Genomic DNA, 11,451 nt, shown 5'->3' on the forward strand with positions numbered 1-11,451 from the left:
ATATGCCCGTGGGCGTAGTGGTTAAGAGCATGGGCTACTAACCCCAAGATTCCGAGTTCGATTCCAAGCAGTGACCTGAATAATAATAATAATAATAATATCGAAAAATACCTTAGGAAAGAGAACCCAGGTTCAAAATTTCCCCAAGACACCTAATGAAGGCTGGAGGATCAGCTGAAACGTTGTGTTAACAACAAACAAGATGAGGACAAATATCCGTCAAATGTAAATAATGTATATTCCAGATAACTTGTAATTTTATATTACTCTTATTCTAGATAATTTCTGATGTATTTTGATAAACTGCTAATATGCTAATTTGTTTAGTAATAACATTTCTTGTGTTTTTAACTCTTCCAGCTAACAAGGAAGATAATATTGATGCAGAAATACTTGCAGCTGCTACACAGGCTTATGTTGCTGATTCTGATGATGATGGCAAGTGTTCCTTCTGTGTCGTGTATTGTGTGGCATGCAGCTCTCTTCGTCAATTTATCTAAAAATAGATTCTTCATTTAAAATTTTAAAAAAAATGAAAACAAATGATAGTAGACACAGAGGTGGCTGAGTGGTTAAGAAGCCTGCTATGTAACTACATGTTTTCAGGTTCAATCCCACTACATGGTACTTTGAGCAGATGTCTTCTGATATAGGCCCTGGCGAACCTATGCCTTGTGAGTGAGTTTGGTAGAAAACTATCAAATATGTATGTTCGTGTGTTTCCTACTTCTACTTAGCAACCATTGTCAGTTTGTTGGTATTCCTCTAACACAGTGGTTCAACAAAAGAGACTGATAGAATACGTACCAGATATAGAAAGAAAAAAAATGTTTGGGGTCAGTTAGACTAAATCTTTCAAAGTGGTGCTCCAGCTTGGTCGCAGTCCAGTGACTGAAACAAATAAAAGATGATTATTATAATCTTCCTCACTATTATGTTTATGCATGTACTGACAAGAGGGCAACGTACATATAGCAGCTAAATCTCCTTCAAATCACATCCTACTGTCTTAAAAAGACAAAAACTAGGTTTGTGAAATGAAATGTAAGTCTACTTGATCAGGGCTGGCCTGGATCCTAACAACAACAATTATATTTATATTGGTTTCAAATTTTGGGACAAAGCCAACAATTTCAGGTGAGCAGGTAAGTCAATTACATTGACCCCAGTGCATTGACTTATTTTATCGACCTTGAAGGGATGAAAGGCAAAGTAGACCTTGGTGGAATTTGAACTCAAAACGTAAAGATGGACAAAATGCCACTTAGCATTTTTTCCAGCACTGTGATGATTCTGCCAGCTTGCTACTTTACCAATAATCTTTATATTAACTACTATTTAGTCACAGGTGTGGCTGTGAAGTCTAGAGTTCACCATGTAACACCTTGAGCAATGGTCAGGTACTCTAGCCCCAGACTGATGAAAGCCTTGTGGATTTTGTAGTGGGAAACTGGGAGAAGCTTGTCATATATGCATGTATCTATATATTTGTGTGTGTATACCATTGTCTTGACATCGCATGCTGGTCATAAACATGCCTCACTGACATGCGATGCTGTTCATTTCCTGTCTTCCATGAAAAATATGTCTGGCTATGGGGAAATATTTCTTTGCTTAGAAATGGGTGAGTGTTGGTGGCAGGAATTGCATCCTGTCATAGAAAATATGCCTCAACAAATTTCTTCTGACCCATGCAAGCATGGAAAAGTGGACATTAAATAATGATTTGTGTATTATAGCGTTTCCTTGCTGCTGGAATTTTACCTCTCTTAATCTCCTGTTAATGAGGTTTTTTATCACACTCCTTCAAGCTCTCTGGATTTATTTACTGTTTGCTAATGGGTTTAAGGGTTTTTCACCACATCTCTTGTTTTAAGAAATGAAATCTTCATTTGTTATTTTGTCACGTATGAGTTTCAAAGAAATTTTCTGTTTGAGAAGAATTGCTATTTGCTCTCTCTCATTGTGTGGTTAGCTTGGCTGGAGGAAGACAGTAAATATAAACTTCCTCTACATCACTGACACAAGTACCATTACTACCACAACTGCCACCGTCAACAGTTTCACATATCACAACTACCACCACCACCACCAATACCATCACCATCATCACAATCATTGTCAACAGTTTCATAATTAGTGTCTAACATTTCATAAACCTCATTATCATTATTGTTAGTAGAAGCTTTGTGTTGTTATATCTAGTCGTGATTCAACTACTGAATACTCTTCCTATTACTGTTTTCTGTGGTATAGTGCATGATTATTTGCTGATAATTCTCTGTAAGAACTTTGAAATACAAGTGCAGGTGTGACTGGTAAGAAGTTTGCTTCCCAACCACATGGTTCTGGGATCAGTCTTCAGGCAAGTGTCTTCTACTGTTGCCATGGGCTGATCAAAGCCTTGTGAGTGGATTTGACAGATGAAAACAGAAAGAAGCCTGTCATGTGTGCGTGTGTGGCAGCCTTTGTGTCTTCCCCCACCATTTGACAACTGGCGTTGGTTTGTTTACATCCCTGTAAATTAGCACTTCAGCAAAAGCGTCTGATATAATAAGTACTGGAGTTGATACGTTCAACTACAAAAACCCTTCTGGATGGTGTCACAGCATGGCCACAGTCTAATGTTTGTAACATATAAAAAGATAAAAGATATCTCATAGACAAAGCAGAGTGCTGTGGAGCTGAAGGTAAGCTCTCAGTAACCTGAGCCAACAGCTTTGTTTCAATTCTTAGTTGCAGTTGTTTCATTTTACTGATGTTACCAATGCTCTTTAGGCTAAGTTGTGTGTCTATTACACATGAAATTGAGTTTGGCACATTGCAAACTAACAAATTCTTTGTTGTTTCCTCAAGTACTGCAGCAATTATTTTGGCCACAGGCTCAATAAGGGTAAAGACCCTCTTTGGTCATGAATGACCATGGGACCCTCTGAGTCACAAGACCAGCAGTTGCCCGTGCATACCAGCCTCCCTTCTCTATGCCACCCATGTTTTCCAAGGGAAAAGCAAAGGCCAATAAATCTTGGCACTAGTGACACTGCAACTCATTTCTACAGCTGAGTGAACTGGAGCAATGTGAAATAAAGTGTTTTGCTCAAGAACACAACACACAGCCTGGTTCGGGGATCAAACACACTACCTCATGATTGAGAACCCGACACTATAACCACTGAGCAATTTGCCTTCATAGGCTCAGTACAGTATCAATAATAGGATATAAACAGCTAACCACACGGTTGTTCCTTATTTAGCCTTCATGCTGGCAGACAGCTTACCATTCGGTTTATTCATTACTTATCCATCATGCTAGCTTCAAATTGGCTTCATGTTGGTTTCAAATTTTGGCACAAGGCCAGTAATTTGGGGGGAGGGTGTGAGTTGATTGCATCGACCCCAGTGCTCAACTGGTACTTACTTTACCGATTCTGAAAGGATGAAAGGTAAAGTCAACCTCGGCTGAATTTTTGAACTCAGAATGTAAAGATGGGTGAAGTGATACTAAGCATTTTGCCCGGCATGCTAATGATTCTGCCAGCTCACTGCCTTGTGATAGCCAATAATCTTGATGGATTTAGCCTATATCATTATACTTCCATCTTGCTCAGATGTTTGTTGTAAGTTTTTATGTATTTATATATATATACATATAATTACAGAATCTAAATCAGAAGTGTATGATACTGAAAACCCCATTGCAATTGTTGCTGATACGCAGTCACCCAAAGAGGTGAGTCATTCAAATTTTGTTTGATTTAAAAAAAAAATTCTTTTTAATGCTATGAACATTTGTTGTACCATGTTGTTATAGTAGGTTGGTTACATCTGAAAATTTTAACTCACTCTTGCTACTTGGAATTGTATCATATTTAAGTTTCCTCATTGAATCTTTTGTTGTGTAGCACTAGTTCCCCCCCTCTCCCCTGCATATGTACACATCATCATCCCTGATTAAAATGCCTATGACACTTAGGTAATCTTTCAAAGGACTAATTGTGATTTGCAGATCCAGAGCACCAAATACATTAAGCACCCATGAACGCTCAACTTAGTTGCTTGACCTGCTAAAGATAACAGCCAATCCTCCATTAAATCATACTCTACAATCTTTGAAAGAAGGAATATATTTGATAGTGTAGTCTTAGATACACAGCTGGTGTTAAGTAAAAAGCACCCAATACACTCTGTAAAGTGGTTAGTGTTCAGAAGGGCACCCAGCCATAGAGACCATACCCGAACAGACAACAGAACCTAATATGGCTCCTGACCTAACCAGCGCCTTTCAAACAATCCAACCCATGCCAGTGTGAAAAATGGACATTAAATGATGATGATGTGGTCATGGCAGGAATGCCTTTTATCATCATAATGTTTGCTCAGTCAGGGTTGAACTGGGGTTAAACAGCTAACATGCAGCTGCTTATTCTAATGAGGTCAGTGTGACAGTGTGGACATATCCTTCACTGTCCAATCAATGCCTGTTGCTGTTACTTTTGTTGTGACTGGATGTGAACATGGCCAAGTGGTTAAAAAGTTTGCTTTGCAGTCATGAATTCACTGTTTCAATCTGGCTGCATGTCATCTTGGACAAATGTATAAAACTGCTAAAACTAAACTAAAGTTGTTTATCAATCACTAGAGCAACTATATGTAAAACTAATAAATGCACAAACAAATGTATCTTATGTTTTCTTTGATTATCTCACCTGATATCAGATAACTCATAGCTTTTCAATATTTATATATTCTAGTCTCAGAAATCAAACCATGATAAGCCTGAAGATTTGCCAAAGGAAACAAATAAACCCAAGCTAAATTCTTCTCGATCTTCTCCATCTCAAAGTGCTTGTGGCGAATCTGAGGGATTTAAAACGAAGTCTTCATCTGAAATGCCTGTTAATACTAAACCAGAGGAGAAAGTAGATTATGATCTCTTTTTTATGTCCACCTATAAGAACGACATTGAAATATCTGATGAAGAATTGTCTCCTGCAAGTAAGTCACCCATGAAAGAGCCAGTTACCATCACAGATCAAGGAACTCTTCCTGCAACAGAGGCACCTGTAGACCAGGATCCAAATGAATCATTAAGTTCTGCTAACAAATCACCTGAAAGTAAGCTATCATCCACCATTAACAAGTCTACTGTATCTAGTCCTGTTATGGATACTGTTCCTGTGGGAAGTTTTCAAAAACTTGCATCGCCTGTAGATAAAACCGTCAAGGCACCTTCTAACACAAGCACTCCTATGAAAGAAACTGTGCCTCTGTCGAGCACTTTGATGGAGACCGTTGAAGTTGTGGAATGTGTAAGTCCAGAAAAACAACCAAAAGTTGCTATGCCATTGGAAACAGTAGCTATTGAAACATTCTCTGAAACATTGCGTGTTCAGGAAGATAAAGTTGATACAAGTTCTCCAGCAAAAAATCGCACAACGATAACCAGTCGAAATTTATCTTTGGTCAGCAGCCCTAAAGCTCATGCTTTGACTGAATGTAGTGAAAATTTCAGTTTAGATGCAACACAGCCATATGCGTTAGATAGTAGCATTAGTTCACCAAATACTAAGAAGCTGTCAGCATCTACACCTAAAACTCCTGATAAAACACAGCCTTTACGGCAAAGCTGTGGTCTTGATATAGAAGTAACAAATGACAGTGTTGGTGTTATGAAAGATAGTACTCCTGTGAAAAATAAACAATCTGAATCACCTGTTCAAACTCCTAAAAGATCAAGGGCGCATAGTATTTCCTCGGATGAAGAATCTTTAACTGATGAACCAAACTTTAAAGACAAACCTATCTTGGAAGGTGATAGCAATAACCAGTCAAAGGACCTTCAGGAAAACATCCCCAGTTCTGTTAATACATTGTCTGGGGACATTTTTTCCTCTGGTAAATCATCACAGACTACCTCATCTTCTACCCCTGATGTTACTGAGACAAAGTATTCTGGTGAATCAAACGCAGCTTCATTAGTTCCTGCTGTGGAAGAACAGACAGGTAAGTTTACATCAGTCATAATTGATTTACTATTACACAAGGACAGTAGTAGAAGTGGTGATAATCATGCCGTTCCTACTAGGAGTCAGAATTGGCACCTATTTTTTAAAGGGGTGGAGATGGAATAAGTGGATGATATCTTCATGGGGAGATAACTGGGGTACATTTAGCTGTCGCATTGAGCAAGTTGAACAACTGTGAAGAATCTCTTTGACTAACTTCTCTCCAACTGTACAGAACAAAAATGGCTGGGTGTGAGATCTGTCAGCAATATGGTTTCAATCCTTGGTGAACGGTCCAGAGGATTGAACAGGGTGCACAAGTAAGGTCAAGAGAGTACAAATGGAGAGTGATGGATAGATAAGGATAGAGGTGAATGCAGTGAATGATGAATGTAAATTCTAAATACAAATAATTTTACTATGTATTTATTTATTTATTTATTCATTACAGATTTAGAGACCAAGGCATCAGAAAAATCTAATGTAAGTTATTTTGATTCTTCATTATTACATACATCATCATTATTGTATCTTTTACTTGCTGGGGCACTATCTTGAAGAGTTGATTCAAAGAAATTGACAAATTGTCCCCTCAGTACTTATTCTATCTGTCTTTTTTGCCAAACCACTAAGTTATGGAGATATAAAGAAACCAACATTGATTGTAAAGCAGTAGGTGGACACACACACACACACACACGAGGAGTTTCCACACAGCTTCTGTCCACTGAACTCAATGGTCATCCTGGGGCTAGAGTTGAAGACACTTGCCCAAAGTGTCCTATAATGGGACTGAACATGAAACAACATTTTTTTTTCTTTTGTTTGGACACTGACATGGATAAGGCAGGTCTTCACCAACACAACAATCTTGTTGCTAACTTTTAGCAGATCAAGCAATCGTGTAAGGGAGGCCTTCCCCTGTTGAGTCTCAGTATTCTTGCTTGCTGTATTATCCTAGATATATTGTGCTCAAACAAGACTGCGATTAAAAGCATTCCAGTTGTGACAATCCAGTTGTTTTGTGCCTCAGGAACTATGTTGTTAATATTTAAGATGGTAAATAAATATTGATTTCAAAGTTTGGCACATGGTCAACGATTTAGGGGGAGAGGGTAAGTCAATTACATTGACCCCAGAACACAACTGGTTCTTATTTTATTGACCCTGAAAGGATGAAAGGCAAAGTCAACCTCAGTGGAATTTGAATTCAGAGTGTGAAAACGGACAAAATGTCTCTAAGCATTTTGCCAGGTGTGCTAATGATTCTACCAGCTTGTTGCCAATGGTAAATAAATACTAACAACATGATCCTACACCAGCTTCACATAACCAGCCCCTGCCCATCCAAAGTACCTTGGATTGTAGGGCGACCTGCTGTGCTTGAGGAGACCTATTGAATCAAGTACATCAGCATCAAAATAAAAATCAAATGGAAATTGTAGTTGTGATACCTGTGCCGGTGGCACGTAAAATGCACCATCTGAATGTGGCCGATGCCAGCGCCACCTTGACTGGCTTCCATGCCGGTGGCACATAAAAAGCACCAACTGATCGTGGCTGTTGCCAGCCTCCTCTGACCCCTGTGCCAGTGGCTCGTAAAAAACACCCTCTACACTCACGGAGTGGTTGGCATTAGGAAGGGCATCCAGCTGTAGAAACACTGCCAGATCAGACTGGAGCCTGGTGCAGCCTCCTGGCTTCCCAGATCCCGGTCAAACTGTCCAACCCATGCTAGCATGGAAAACGAATATTAAACGATGACGATTCCTGGAGTGCAAAAAATAAAAAAAAACAACTGGATTGTCATAAGTGGATTACTATTCTTTTTTTTTTTTGCAACTCAGGAATTATGTCATTAATATTCAAGATGGTAAAGGCAGTGAGCTATCAGAATTGTTAGCATGCCAGAAAAATGCTTGGCAGCACTTCATCTGCCTTTACATTCTGAGTTTAAATGCTACTGGGGTCAGTAAAGTAAGTACCAGCTGAACACTGGGGTCAATATAATCAACTTATTCCCGCCCTCAAAATTTCTAGCCTTGTGCCAAAGTTTGAAATCAGTATTTAAGATGGTAGAGTGTAATTTGTGTGATTTGTCTGTTATTTTCAGAAAGTTGGCCAATTTTGTGTTAGATCCCCCTGAACAAATTTGTTTGCCAATGACATGCACACACTCTCTCACTCTCTCTCCGTCTCACATACACACGCTCTCTCTCTCTCTTCCTTTTGTTTAATGTGGTAGAAGGAATATGTTTGTTCGTTACTTCAGTGAGGTAGTTGCTGTTTGGAGCAGTTATTTTCAGTTAAACGTAAACATATGAAAACATTAAAATCATTATTATTAAGCTGTGGATTGGCCAGATTATTAGAGCAATAGGCAAAATGCATTGCAGTATTTGATTATGACCTGTTATGTTCACAGTTCAAATCCACTGAGGGTAGATTTATTTTTCATCTTCCCAGGGTCAATTACAATCAACTGCTTCTCCCAGATTTCTGGCCTTCTCTCTTATGTTAGAAACTATAATTTTTGTGCCATCAAAGACTGGGATTTGGAATTTGCTTGTGTCAAATTCCTCTAATATTCATTAATACTCTTTCAGGTCTGAGACGTTGTGGCAGAGTTGTGTTGGCATTGCTGATTCAGTGCCACCTTATTCAGTATTAAATGTTTTAATGTTTCTTTTGTTCTCTTTTTCTCTGTCTGTCTGTCTCTCTCCCCCCTCTCTCTCTATCTATCTATCTATATGTGTGTGTGTGCAAGCATCTAGTTATGTTTGTATGTATGTGTAGTGTCTCTCATTCTCTCTCTCCCTCTTTTTACACATTGTGTATATTTCTGCCTGCATGCGTATGTGTTTGCCTCCAATACCAAAACATACTGTTGCCCAAAACAGATTGAATGTCCAATCAGTCTCACCAGATCATCAGCGTTGAAATAGATACACCTAATTGTCTCATTCTGATATCTTCCTTTAACTCCAGATAGCTTTTTGGGGTAAAAAGCAGTGTTCTTTTCTTAATGCCAGAGTATGAAAATGTTGCATGTGAGAGGTTTATATTTTTAATTTCCCATATGTAAATTGCTCAGCATTATCATATTTAGGATATTGTGATTTTAACAAGACTTGTCTCAAATATGATCTTCATCATTGAATTGTCTTTGCAGATCATTAATCTCTCTTCATGAATTTCAGGTGATAGTTGTCAGTACAAGCAAAGCTACTGATGAGGAACTTCCTGTTGAATTAGAAGATAATGAAACCATTTCTGACATTGAGGAAGATATTAAGAGATCTAAAAGACTTAAAAAGGATGCTACTTCCACTCCAGTCTCACAAGAGGGTAAAAGACTTCTTAGAAATACGAGAAAAAATACTAAATCTACAGACACACCCTCAGAACTTATAGAAATTCCTGAACTACAAAGTGGAGGAAAACGGTCACTGAGAAATCATCCAGAAACTAGTGATTCCCATTCTAAGGATAAGAAATCAAAAGTCAGGAAATCGATCAGATTTGATCTTCCTGATGAGGAAAGCAGTTCAGAGGAGGAGAATTATTTAGACAAGAACGTGAAACGGTCATCAAATAGATCTAAGAAAAGTTCTGCAGACATTAAAGATGACAAAGCTAATAAAAAGTTGTCTAAAGGATCGGATTCAAAATTAGCAGATTTAAAGAATGAAGAATGTTCTGAAGACAGCAAAACGAAAATGAAATCAAAAACTGGGAGAGGAAAAAGAACGAAAATGGTTAAAAGTTTGATTGAGAGTGAAATGGAGGCTGATGAAGATTTTGTAGAAAAGAAAAGTTTAAAATCTAACGAAATAACTGTTGAAGAGACTGAGAATATTTCTCTAGAAGTGAAAGAAGAGAATGTTGGTGACATATCAGTGTTGTCTGAAAATACGGTTGATTCTAGGAAAAGTGGGAGAGGTTTGAGAGGAAAATCTAAGCAAAATAAAGAGAAAGCACGGGAAGAAATAAGTGACTTTTCAAATACGACTAAAACATATCTGCATGTCGATATTGTGAGTGAAGATTCTAAAGTCACTCGTAAAAGTGGGAGAGCATTACGGAGTAAATCAGTAAAAGAGGTGAAAGAACCACCTGATGGAAGTGCATTGGAGACGAGCAACAATAATACTCCAAGTAGCAGAGGGAGGAGTACTCGAGGTGCAAAGAAAGAAGTTGCTGAAGATAAAGCGCAAAGTAAAAAGGGCGGTAAAGTATCTTCAAAGAAGTCTTTAGATTCAAATAAACAAATTGAGGAGGAACCTTGCCAGAAGAGTTCCAATGAAGAAACTAAAAGTGTAAATCAGAAAGAAGACATGGAAGTAGATAAAGATGATGACTCAAAAACCAAATCAAATATTGAGGAAGAAAACACAGAAGAAAAGAAAAATTCTCAAAGTCGGACTCCAAGAAACAAGCGAAAAAAATCTGATGAAGACGTAGATAGTAAAATCTCTGAAAGGAACTCTAAGAAAAAGAAAATAGCTTCCAATGAAGAAACAGGATCGTCTCAAAATACTCCCTGTTCTTTGAAACAAAAAAGTGTTTCTGCTTCAAAAGATCATGCTGAGAATTTGAATCTAAGTTCAGATGTGTCAGCTGATACCACCGCACCCTCGAAAACTACTCCAGCAAAGAGAACTCTCTCTAAAAGACAGTTAAGTCATTTGCAGGATACAAAAGAGGACGCTTCTGAAATGCAAGAAATGAAGACACCCGCTAAAAGGAGGGAAAATCAAAGAACTGCTAGTCAATCAAGTAATGAGGTTTGTGCTGATTTTTGTTTTTATATAATGTATTTGACTATATAAAAGACATATAGGCATGTTAAATGCACCCCAATTTCAGCAGCGCATATTTAGGGGGAAAAAGTTTTTAGTGCTTTAAAGTATAAGGGAAGCCCAACTTCACATGTAGGACCCAGAGTGATTGTTTTGAGATTGGTGGTGGGGCAGGTGTCTTATTTGTCATAAAGTACAGTGCCTTGACTCTTTATCCTTTTTAACACAGGATTCTCTTGAGTTAATGAAGCAGTTTCTTAGTATGCTAAAAGCCACATTTAAATTTTCTCTCAAATCACATCTTTTGACTGCAAATAGAAGGCGACATTAACGTACACTGTCTGTCACAAAAAGATGGACTGGTCACAACTAAGACACCTTTGATCATAAGTATCTTGGATCGGGACTCACTTGGGGTTAAACAATAACAACTATTGAGTATCCTGTGTCTATCACTTTTGCAGACCTTCATCTGATGTAGAAAATTGTGTACCACTTCATTCATCTGTCACATCACTTCTTGTTATATAATACCGAGCTAAGATTACAGACAGCAGTTTAGTTTTCCTTCATAGTCCATGACATTCTCATCTTAAACAGTTCAGACATATTTACAGTTCTATCATTGGATAGGAGTCTTTACA

The 11,451-nt window shown here is 38.1% G+C and overlaps 1 protein-coding gene across 3 annotated transcripts in view; it reads left to right on the plus strand.

Annotated features, from left to right (window-relative positions):
• LOC106875749 (mediator of DNA damage checkpoint protein 1) overlaps positions 1–11,451 on the plus strand; it is a 49,682-nt gene that overhangs the window by 25,273 nt on the left and 12,958 nt on the right. For 2 of the 3 annotated variants that reach the window (XM_014923999.2, XM_014924000.2), the window contains exons 10-14: positions 361–438; positions 3,660–3,730; positions 4,752–6,003; positions 6,457–6,488; positions 9,206–10,792. In XM_014923999.2, coding sequence (XP_014779485.1) covers positions 361–438; positions 3,660–3,730; positions 4,752–6,003; positions 6,457–6,488; positions 9,206–10,792 — 3,020 coding nt within the window. The remainder of the gene's footprint in view (positions 1–360; positions 439–3,659; positions 3,731–4,751; positions 6,004–6,456; positions 6,489–9,205; positions 10,793–11,451) is intronic. The other variant, XM_014924002.2, reaches the window with a different exon arrangement.

This window comes from Octopus bimaculoides, chromosome 8, assembly GCF_001194135.2.
Source record: "Octopus bimaculoides isolate UCB-OBI-ISO-001 chromosome 8, ASM119413v2, whole genome shotgun sequence".
Classification (NCBI taxonomy): domain Eukaryota; kingdom Metazoa; phylum Mollusca; class Cephalopoda; order Octopoda; family Octopodidae; genus Octopus; species Octopus bimaculoides.